Raw genomic sequence first — 11,080 nt, 5'->3', positions numbered from 1 at the left:
TGGCAACTGGCCGATGTCTTCATTTCGGCGTAAAATTCTTTAATCTCATCTCAATTCAATTAGTTCGAGTTGACTAGTTAATGCCGCTCCCGCAAGTGTCCGCCGGGCAGGAGGTGTGCTGCAGGATGCCCTTTCCCGCTCCTGGATTTTGTGTCACTGGGCATTAACTTTTGAAATTTATGGCTCATCGCAGCAAAGTGTGGCACACTGTGGAGGTTTATGTCTGATAAGTAGGCCGCTATAATGTCCAATTAGTTAAAGAACTTGGCCTCTTAGAGGAAGCTATCTATCTGGAACTGAAGAGAGACTATACCTCTATCAAAGAATTCAGGACTGAAGAGGCCTTTTCTCTGCACATGAAGATTTAATTAAACATAATTTCAGTTTGACACGAACTTTAAGAGGATATCTTGTTTCTGTTTCTGTTTCGGCTGCTATTGATTTGGTGGGTTTCGCTTCAATCTGTTGTGGTTTTCCAGTCCTGTCCGGTTAGTCGCTGCTGGGGGCGCCATTCGGCTCCTGGCGGGGCGTGCATGTGGGCGTGGTCTGGTCGGGACGCGGCTTGGCCTTGCCAAAGATCTTCGAGGCCTGCTCGGTGTTGGCCAGGGCGTTGATGGGGTCCGTCACAGTGCGGGGCTTCAGCAGCAGCTTCGGGCGGTTGTCGTCGTCAATGCGGTTGGCGGAGCGGACGGACGTGGAGCCCGGGCTGTTGCCGCGGAGGCTGCCGTTGCCTCCGCCGTTGGGGTTGTAGTGGCCCCGACGGTCGCGATTGCGATTCTGGACAAAATTAGTATAGTTTCCGTTTCCATTGACGTTGCTGCTGCCGCTGGCGTTGCTGCAGCTGTTGTACCGCTGACGATCCGGCGAGCGTCCTCCGCCGCCGCCACCGCCACCTCCTTCGTTGTTGCCGTTGTTGCTCCAACTGGAAGAGAGGAGACATCTTTAGAGGGGACATATCTATCGGGACTCGATCTGGGGTATTACCGATTGAAGTTGCGGTTGCGCGACTGGATGCTGCTCGCGGACTGTCGGGGCTCGAGGAAGCCGATGCTGTTGTTTCGACTGCGCTGCCGATTGTCCTCCCTCTGGTAGCGGTTCCCCCCCTCACGACCGTAGCCACTGGAGCGGTTGTTGTTGCTGGTGTTGCTGTTGTCTCCGACCCGTTGGGCATTTCGCAGCGATATGGAGCTCTGGGTGGGGCTGCTGTGGGAGAAGGGCTGCTGCCCAGGGCTGTTGGTGGCTGCGATGGGGCGCACGATCTGGTGGGAGCCGACACTGTCGTCGCGCCGATAGTTGCGCCTCTGGTAGTAGTTGCGGCTCCCCGACTGGCCATGTCCTGGTCCTCCTCCGCCGCCGCCTCCGCCTCCTCCTCCGCGTCCCAAGCCTCCTTCGGCCGTGTGGCGGCGATGGTCGGCTATGTCGATGCGCAGCGGAGCGGAGAAGTTGTCCAGCTTGATGCGCCCGTTGCAGGCGATGGCGCGCTCCAGCTGCTCCACCGTCTCGAACTCCACGTAGCCATAGCCCTTGAACTCGTCCGTCTCGCGGTCCTTGATCAGGCGCACGTTCTTCACCTGAAAGTCCGAGAATATCTTCATCACATCGCCCTGGACGAGGCCCTGGGGCAGGTTGCCCACGTAGGCGCTGAACGGCGGCTCTGTGGGCAGTGGCTTCTGGCTGTTGCGATCACGGTTGCGATCACGATCACCGTTACGGTCACGATCACGGTCGCGGTCGTTATTGCGGAAGTCACGAGAGTCGCGACAACCTCCTCGGTCCTGTCGGTTCCGGTCGTCTCGATTGTTGTCCCGATTGTCGCGACCTCCGCGATTGTTGTCTCGATTATTGCCACGGTAATTGCCACGAGCATTGCCGCCACGATCGTTGTCGCGGTTGTAGTCGCGATTGAACTCTCTGTCGTACTCGCGGTCCCGGGGGTTTTTGCCACTGTCGAAGGATCGATTGGCCATCGTTTTGCTGAAACCCGAACCACTCAAAAGTTGACGCTTATTAAATATAGAAACGCTGTCCAAAGCCCGATAAACGAGACGCTGTTGAATAGTCTACGAGAGACGTAGAACTGGCAAAACACAAAGGGATATCTCGTCTGGCAATCGACTGACACACTGGAAAGCAAGGCCCACTAGGTTTTGAATTAATTTCGAGTCTAGAGAGTGTCTAAAGTTCATTGTGGAGTGGCACTCGGCGCTGGTGTGTGGCAAGGTAAACCCATAGATGATTAATGACTGGGAAAACATGTGTGGAGCAGCTCCATCTTCGGTGGCAGCTTCGTTGTGCGTTTGTTTTGTGGATAACGTTGCCAAAGTACATGGAAAAAGTCAACAGTAAATAGTGCAACATGGAGGGGCAGGAGCAGCAGCCACCCGCGAGAACTCATGACTCATTTTTGTACATTTGTCAAAATTTCAGCCATACATCATCTTTAAACAGTGCTTGCAACACAGAGAGAGTGCTCTGGCTGGTGGCTTCTGGCTGCTGCAAAGGTTGCTGGGGGCACACGAGACAATGTACTGGAAACGGAGCTAGAGATATATCGCATACCAGCAACACGGAATTAAAAACTGATGTAGCGATTAATTTATCACTCTCAGGGCGGCAGTCGCAGTGGCAGTGGCAGTGGCAGCCCCTAGATGGCCAGCTCTTCTGGCAATATTTAACCAACAAGTTGGCAGGACTACTGCAGAGCTGCATCCAGGACAGGGCAGAGACGTTTGAATGGGTTCGGAGTCGGGCAGTAAATAAATTACGAGCAACAAATAAACGCGCTTCATTGCATCATCGATGGACACAGAAGGAGAGAGAACTCACAAAACAAAAGCACAGAGAGACAGATAGAGACAGGGACGAGGATGGGGATTGGGATTTGTTAGTGGACAAACAAAGACAAGAAAACGGAAACGGAAACGCTTTCAGCTGTCGAATTTGTATGAGCTACTGTACTCCCTCCAATCCTTCATCTCAGGCAGCGAGAGACAGAGACAGAGACAGAGAGAGCTTTTGTTGTAAGCGCTGCTCCATCATTTGATTGTTGCAACAGTGTGCTCTGCACCATCGATCAGAATTAATAAAGATTTTGTCCTCCCAGTGATTGACTGAGTGACCCACCTCGGCCAGATGGTGCACCACCCTCACCCTCACCCTCTCCGGGCTGTAAGCAGCATCGAATGGAGCACTTGCTGCTAATCGCCGCCGAAGACCCACTTGCGAGCCGGGCGGAAGCATTACACTACATTAGCGAAATTAAATTGATTTTGCCATTCGCCATTCGTGGGATATCCAGGAAGGGGGTACCCATCCCGCAGGGTTGACTGATTTCTCACCACCTTTCCACTTACCACTTTCCACTTTCTCCCTCATCATCAGCATCCCTCTCCCTCTCTTTGACGTCGTAATGATGTCTCTCTGGCTTGATTTATGCCACAGCGCCCGCAAGTATGCAGCGTAAATATCTTTATGACCCAATATATGAGAGCAGCAGAACAGTTCTCCATTAGTGCACTTGTCTTTCGGCTTTCATGCGCATATCCTGAGTCCTGAGTCCTGAGTCCTGGAGGACTGGATGGAAGGTCCACACAACACACCACTAATCATATTAAACGAAATTCATACGTCGCCGCATTTATGCGATTTACTTCGGGGAAACCCGCACCCAAAACAACAAGTGCGAAAGAGACAGACACTGGCTGCCAGGGTTGCCAGGGTTTGCTCTTCGTTCTGGCAACATTTCTCCCGTTGTCGTTTAAACTAATTGAGTGTTACAAATTTTATGTGCAAAATCTTTAAGCTAAATTGAAATTTGTTTTCCTTTTTTTCCTCTCCTCCTTTGTTGTTGTTGTTGTTTCTGTCACACATTTTCCACATATGATGCTGCGGGTAGCACAATGTACACTACTATACGAGTATATATCGCGTATATATCGCATACGTAAGTGAACCCATTTAATGTTACGAGTATGTGCACATTTGGCTTGTTCTTTTCATACCCGTAAGTGCGTTGAACCATTTTAAAATGCTCAAGGCTGAGGTATGTTCGAATCCCCCGATAAATTGCCTCTACCACGGAAGAGAATAGTAGTGGATGGGCGAGGAAAGTGTTTAGGGGAAGGGATGTGTACCAGTCGAGTCGCGTTTCGCTTTCATTTTCATAATTGAGGTCGAAGTTCGAGCTCAAATATTTGCGAGGAAGGAATACGAGTATGTTAATGCCATTTGTCTTTTTTGGGTGTTTGTATTTCTGTGGTTGGGATTGAATATTGTATATCTTGATGTAGGAATGAGAATTGGAAGGCTGTGATAAAACCTCGATGCCTTTTCGAAGGTATACAACCAATATGCAGCCTTTAACCTCTTCCCAGTGTTTGAATTTCTTGAGAATTAGGAAAAGAAAAAGTATTCTTCTTGGATGACAAATAACACCCACTCCATTGACACTGGCGGATGGCTAATTAAACTGCCAACGGAATGTATTTTCGCAACAATTTACATAATTTACGATGCAAGCCGGAGAGCAATTGGCAGAGAAAGGAGAGCCAAGGAAAGGCTTGCTTCTTGCAGGCCAATAAACAGAACAGAATTGCATATGAAGTGCCAGAGATTTGGATGAGTCTCCGAGTATGAATTGTGGCCAAGATAAGCAGAGTACAGAATCTGGCGACAGCCTGGGTCTCCGCCAAGGGCTGGCCCTCGAATGTGGGAAGAATAAAGAGAATTTATCATTTGCTTGGACCAGGGCCCATATATCAAGTGGCAGGCCAAATAATATAATATATGGCACTTGTTTAGGGCCCTGGCCAAAAGAAAACTTTGCAATTACCAGAAACTGTCGCGGCATTTTGAAAAATTAACATGCAGCCGGGCAAAAATACATAGAGGGTTATAGTTCTTTGTATCGGACGATGCTAGATTTATGCCGATTTGAATAGCCCGAAAATAGTCAGCAGTACGACTGTTTCGAATGATGCTGATTTATGGGAAATACTCGTACGCTCCTACGCTCGAGTCGACTCTCTGGCGGAGGAGAGCCCATAAATAATGCCGGCGATCAAATTGCTACCTTCATGTGTCCGTCCGATGAGAGTTCCATTCCTTGGAAGCACTTCGGCACTTCAGCACTTCAGCACTTGGTGCTTTGTTGTACTTCCAATTAAGGCAATTGATTTTAATTAGACCAACGCTTACCATAAACATATACTCGGGCATACGAGTATTCCAAAGAAATTATTATTAAACACGCGACCAGCGCAAAAGCTGCTGGTGGAACGGAGCAGTGGAGGGTGCAGCCATTAAATGCTTTCCTTCTTCACCTCAAAGTAACTTAATATTTGCTCTATCCATTCCGCTCAATTAATGGGAATTACGAGTGTACGAGTGTATATGGCCAACAACTGCAGCAGCAGCAGCAGCCCACATGTAATGCCAACTGTTGTACTGTTGTTGCAGGGAAAAGATGTATAAAAAAGAAAAGATATAAGAGAGGAGGAGCACATTGGCTCCTTAATTGGCCAAACGGGCAAACGGACAAACGGCGACGTGCCTCAATTGAGGTGATCAGCGTTAATTGAAAGCCAACCGGCGACCGGAGACCGGCGACTGGGATGGGAGGACGCTGACTCAGCTGCTGGATAATTAAGTCGATGGGAGGTTGGATGCGTACTTGTATCTGCGGATACAAATCGTGGCAGATCGAGATGAAAAATTAACATTTCGCGCATCATTAAAATTCCAATAGAAGAAGAGCTATCTCTAGGAGGATGGAGGGGATGGAGGAGGCCTAGGCCATATGGAAATCGTTGACAAATGCCGCAGCAACGTGCTCAATGTCTCCATTTCCATTTCCACTGGCATCTACGGGTATGTGGTGCGAGTACTTGTTGTTTTTGTCAGCTGCTGACGACCGCCTGGCTCATTTGTCGCCTCAAACACACTGGCAATGGGAAATGGGGAAATTGTGGGGGGAAAATGAGTAAAACAAATGCGTCAACACCGAATTTTCATTTGGTTAATGTGTGAAAGTGCGAGACTAGAACCAAAAACTACTCACAGTGCGGCCACTGGATCTCTGTATATCTGTATATCTGTATCTCTGAGATGCTCGCACATCGGACAGGGCACCATCCGTGGAATAATAACATGAATTTATCAATTTGTCATGTTGATATTTGTTTGGCAATTTATTTTCCATGTGCGGGCCGGGACAGTCGTCGGACAGGCGGCAGGCAGGAAGGGAAACGCAGGAAGGCAGCCAGAACTGGATGGAATGAGGATTGCGATGGGATTGGGATCGGAGACAGTTCCGCTTTCGAATGGGGTTTTATTTTTGGAACACCCCACTCTCTTTCTCCCTCTATCTCTCTGTCTTTCTCCTACGAGTAGTGCAGTGCAGTGCAGAGCAGAGTGAGGCAATTGTGGCCCGTAATTGATGGCACTACTTACACACTTACAGCCTGGCACGACTGGCAGACTGGCTGAATGGCTGAATGGCAGACGGAGTTATAGAGAGGTTTCTCTGGGAGATTAGTCGCGATTCAATGGATAATTATCATCACAGATCATGGCTGTCCCTCCCCAATGCTGTCTCTCTGTGTGGCAGAGAGAAGGCATCAGTTGTTTCCCTCCGAATGAGGAATAGTTGGTATGTAGAATGGTTAATGGATTAAGAGGTTGTAGATGCCTACAATATATGGACTTCTTTCTCTTCCTGATATAATTATTATCCATCTACATATCTACCAAAATATTCTTCCAATCGGTAGCTCTTTTGGAGACTCCTTTATGGAGTCTACAATTTGAAAAATGTGAATCTCTTCTGTATATCGATTATTATCCATCTATCTATCCAAATGTATCCTAATCAGATAGGTATTCCCATCAGAATAAAGTATAATTATCTATTCTATCTTGCTGTCACCTATCTAATGATTCAATAATCATTTCTCTGGATACTCCCGGGTATTCTAGAGTTGTTCTCCCACACGTTAACCAGATCGAGGGGTCTCTGTCCCACAAATCATTCAACGGCGCGAAACAAACAAATAAACAATCGAACAAATGAAGAGACACAGAGTTTAAAGTCATTTAACTAAACATATTAAGAGCAGAGTACGAATACAGGGTACAGGGGGGAGCACTCATTCCGTGCTCCACCGAAGGACTGAGGATGATGATGATGTCACCTTGGGGCTGGGGCACAGCCTCGTACATACAATATAGTAAACAGGACCATAAAAACCATTAACATCTGGTGTGATTAACTCTTAACTCTAAGCTCTGAAGGGCGGTGGAGGTGGAGGGTGTCCCCCAGTGTCCCCTCCATTCACACGGCAGGCAGTGCATCGAGAGAGGGGGACTAGGAATTCCACTTGGAGTCAGAGTCGGAGTCGGAATCGGAGTCGAGGTTCTCCTTCACTTTTCCCCTTCCCCCTTTTCCCTGTGGCTGTGTTTTGTGTCGCCATCGACTTTTGCTTTTGGGAAATTTATGAGTTTCGCTTGAAAAGTATTTTATTGCATTTATAATTGTGTGAGTGCTCGAGTGTGTGCGCGTGTATCTGTGTGTGGAGTGGACCGCCTGGGAAATGAATGCCACTCCCAGTCTGTGTCTCCCTCCCCCTGCCTCCCCTGTAAATGTTGCACATAAACTCTTTAACACTTTGCCTCTCGTTGCAATTAAACACAAAAAAAGAAGAACAGTCTACTTATTGACGGAGGGGCGGAGTGGCAGAATGTATCTGTATCTATGCAGGCGTATCTGCGTATCTGTCGAGTGCATTTGGGGCTGCTGCTGCTCCACTTCGGTGTTCTCCTCGGGGGCACCACCGCATCATTTGTTTGCGTAACTTTATTAGACTCTCGAATTGCGTGTTTAGTTTTCCGAGCAATTTATGGGATCCGCTGGGCTGCCGTCGGGCGACGAAAATGTGGGAAAACTCTCTGTCCCTCTGTGCCCTCACATGTGTGCCCCAGACCCAAGTCGGGGGCACTAACAAGTGCTTCCATCAGTGGATCACTCAAAAGTGTCTAACAATCCGATGCCGCATCTCAAGCGTTCTCGTTTGAATTCGAATCTGAGTCCCAGTCTGTCTTTTGACCTTTCCAGCCCCTGTCTGAGTTTCCCCGACGCTCTCCCAACTCCCTTTCTGATTAATAACCAAAGTAAATTTCGAAATTTTTGCCCCAAAAAGTACACACAAAAATTAAAACGTACAAATTGCCAGATATTTGTTTGCCCAGAACTTTTCTCCTTCGCGAAAGACGAAAGACGGCGGCACCTTTCCATCCCCATCCGAAACCCCAAGCCCTGAACCCAAACCCCAAACCCAGAGACGGAAAGAGACAGAGAGAGAGCGCGAAAAAAAATTCATTTTCCACGTAATTACTCTGCTGTGATTAGTGAAATTAAACTTTTCTCTCTGGCATTTCCCTGTTGCCTTTTCCCTTTTCCCATTTCCCTTTTCCTCTTTTGCTGTGCGTGAGTCTTGGCTTTTCTTCGCTCTTTGGCTCTTCGGATCTTTGATTTCCCGCTGAAATGAAAAAATGGCTGCTGCGTTTGCCGCCGTTTCATTCTCGCAGTTTCATTTAGCGCTACGTTTTTCATGGGAAAAACTAGAAAAAATCTGAAGAGGAAAACGCGTAACGGCCAATTACAAGGATTGATTGTGTATGAAAATGATGTTTGCCTCTGCCGCTGCCACTGCCACTGCCACTGCTGGCTGGGAAAACTTTTCGGTGGAAAGTTGCTCGAGAATGCATAAGGTGTCTAATTTTTCATGGGGCACAGACAGCAGCAGCAGCGGCAGCAAAAGATTGACGGCCTTTTGTCGCGGGGCCAATGAAATTTTTAAATATAAAATGAACGAAAACGAAAAGAAAACACTTTTTTCGCAGCGACAGCGGCAGCGGCAGACACTTTAACACTTGAATAAATATTTGTGCGTCGGTCGAGTGGAGAGGCAGAGGCAGAGGCAGGAGGCACAGGAGGCACCACCGAAAAAGGAGATTTTATAATGCCACAAAATCCAAACTAATTACTCAAGCCGCTCGAGAGTCGACTCGACCGTCGGACGCGCGCATCATTTCACTTGATATCCTGTCACAGGATGCCTGCCATGCCAGTTGGGCCTCGGCCTCGGCCTGCGTCTTCAGGCCCAGACAGCATCATCATTGCCCTCTCCAATCTCCCAAAAAGTTGGGGGAGAATCGCAGACAAAATAAATGTTTTGAAAATAATTTCGTGTTATTTTTCTGGACCGAAAGGGAGGCGGGCCTGCGACCGAAAGTGTCACTGGCGCGTGTGTCAGAAATTAATATTAATTTGCTATGTCAATGCATATCCGTCATACCGTCGTACCGTCAGTCGACGGCGGACAGGCCAGAAAGTGGTTATTTTTCAGAGACCTCATTATCATCATCGCTGGATAGAGACTGGAGAGCGGGCAAGGACTTCTGCGGAGCCACAGCCACCAAAAAAGGGTGGAGTGGAGTGGAGCGGAGATGCAATCCCATGGAGAGATGGAACGCACGTGCGAAAAAATGTTGGGAAAAATATTCAAATTATTCTTACATTTTCTGGGTCTCTGTTGTTGTTCGGTTTTTGATTAAGAAAATTATTGATTAATGCGGGTTGTTTTGCCTTTTTTTTTTTCGTTTGGGCAATGGGTGTGTGGTGTGCAGGTGCAGGTGCCGACTGCCTCGTCCTGATAGTTGTCAGCGCATCGGGCACTCAACTGCTCTCCAGAGACGGCTCCCCTGCTGGGAAGAAGGACCCGGAGAGGGGAATGGGGGCGGGTCACATGCCAAATGCCACACGTTTCTTGAAATCTATGCCGTGTTCAGTGCTAATGTGTGTTGTGTGTCTAAGGGGTATATCAGACATGCGGGAAAACGGAAGAACAGGAATTCTAAATAATCAAAGAAATATAGCAAAAGATGGATTAGATCGAATTAGTTTAGCACCTATAGTATATTTAATTATATGATATGTAGCTATATTGGATGAGCAATTTACTCTTTCATATCCGTCTTCAAAGTAAGAATACTTTCTGAACAAAATCTCCCAAAAGAATATAAGAACAATCATATCGTTAAGCCATGAAAATACTTGGGAGTATTCTAGAGAAGAAAAAGATCATTCTTTAACCAAGAAATCATTCAGTGATAAACTTTCTTAGTGGAAAGATCAAGAATATAGTTCGTTCTAGATTTGATTCCACAAAATAATAGTTCCGTCGTAAAAGGTATCCCTGAGTCGAATACTCACCACCGCTTTTCCTGCATTTTCCACCAGGGGGTTGGGGGATGTGACAATTTACGGTTTGCTTTGCTCATCAACACGCGACTGACTGTCGACAGCGGGAGAGTGAGAGCCATAGAGATGCTTAATTTGGGCGTCCTGCACGTGTCCGTGTGTACGCATCCCTATGCCAGGGCCCTGAGCCCAGAGCCCAGAGTCCTGTCGCTGTGTGCGTGGAAGGTGTCGTGTCCTGTCCGCCGACAGCAGCGAAGAGTGTTTATGCGCCTGTCCCCTGGGCACACTGTTTACATGATTCTGTTGTTAGTAGTTTAATTTAATTAATGTTTAAATATGCAGGCCTACGGTACACGATTAACACAGGGAAACGAGGGATAGAAAGCGTGAGAAAGAGTGCTTTTCCACGAAGCTGTTGCATGCGCCCCCTGCCCCTGCCCCGACTGGGGGCATTCTGCTTGAATGCACTTGAGTTTGAGTTTGATTTTTCCGCATTTTCCTCCGACAGCTGGCAACTGTTTCATGTGGCAGCGAGGCGGCAAGACTGTGGCACCTTTCAGACGTTCAGACTAGTTTTCTCTAGTGTCTCTCCAAATATTTTGATTTGCTCGAGTGAGTTGTTTGTGGCACCACCTCTCGGGCCTGCTCTGGCTTTCCATTTGAAGACATGTTGCATTTGGCCGAGCACAAACATGGCCCAGAGGCGGCGACTCTCTTTGTGGAGAAAGGGGGCACAGAGGCAATGTGGTCAGGGGCTCAATCAAGTGACTGTTAGATCGAGGACTATCTGGACCCCGGCCCCTGCCCCTGCCCCACACAGCG

The 11,080-nt window shown here is 48.0% G+C and overlaps 1 protein-coding gene across 1 annotated transcript; it reads right to left on the bottom strand.

Annotated features, from left to right (window-relative positions):
* Positions 1-334: 334 nt before the first annotated feature.
* On the bottom strand, positions 335-2,043 carry LOC6595308 (uncharacterized protein DDB_G0287625). Its single transcript, XM_002020399.2, has 2 exons — positions 985-2,043; positions 335-922 (listed from the first exon to the last, which is right to left on the bottom strand). Exons 1-2 carry the CDS (start codon positions 1,965-1,967, stop codon positions 490-492), a joined length of 1,416 nt encoding a protein of 471 aa, XP_002020435.1. The 5' UTR covers positions 1,968-2,043; the 3' UTR covers positions 335-489.
* Between the last annotated feature and the right edge of the window lie 9,037 nt (positions 2,044-11,080).

This window comes from Drosophila persimilis, unplaced genomic scaffold, assembly GCF_003286085.1.
Source record: "Drosophila persimilis strain 14011-0111.01,24,50 unplaced genomic scaffold, DperRS2 tig00000000-arrow-pilon, whole genome shotgun sequence".
Lineage (NCBI taxonomy): Eukaryota > Metazoa > Arthropoda > Insecta > Diptera > Drosophilidae > Drosophila > Drosophila persimilis.
Note: the sequence above shows the minus strand (reverse complement) of the source record. Positions and strands in the feature narration are given on the sequence as shown.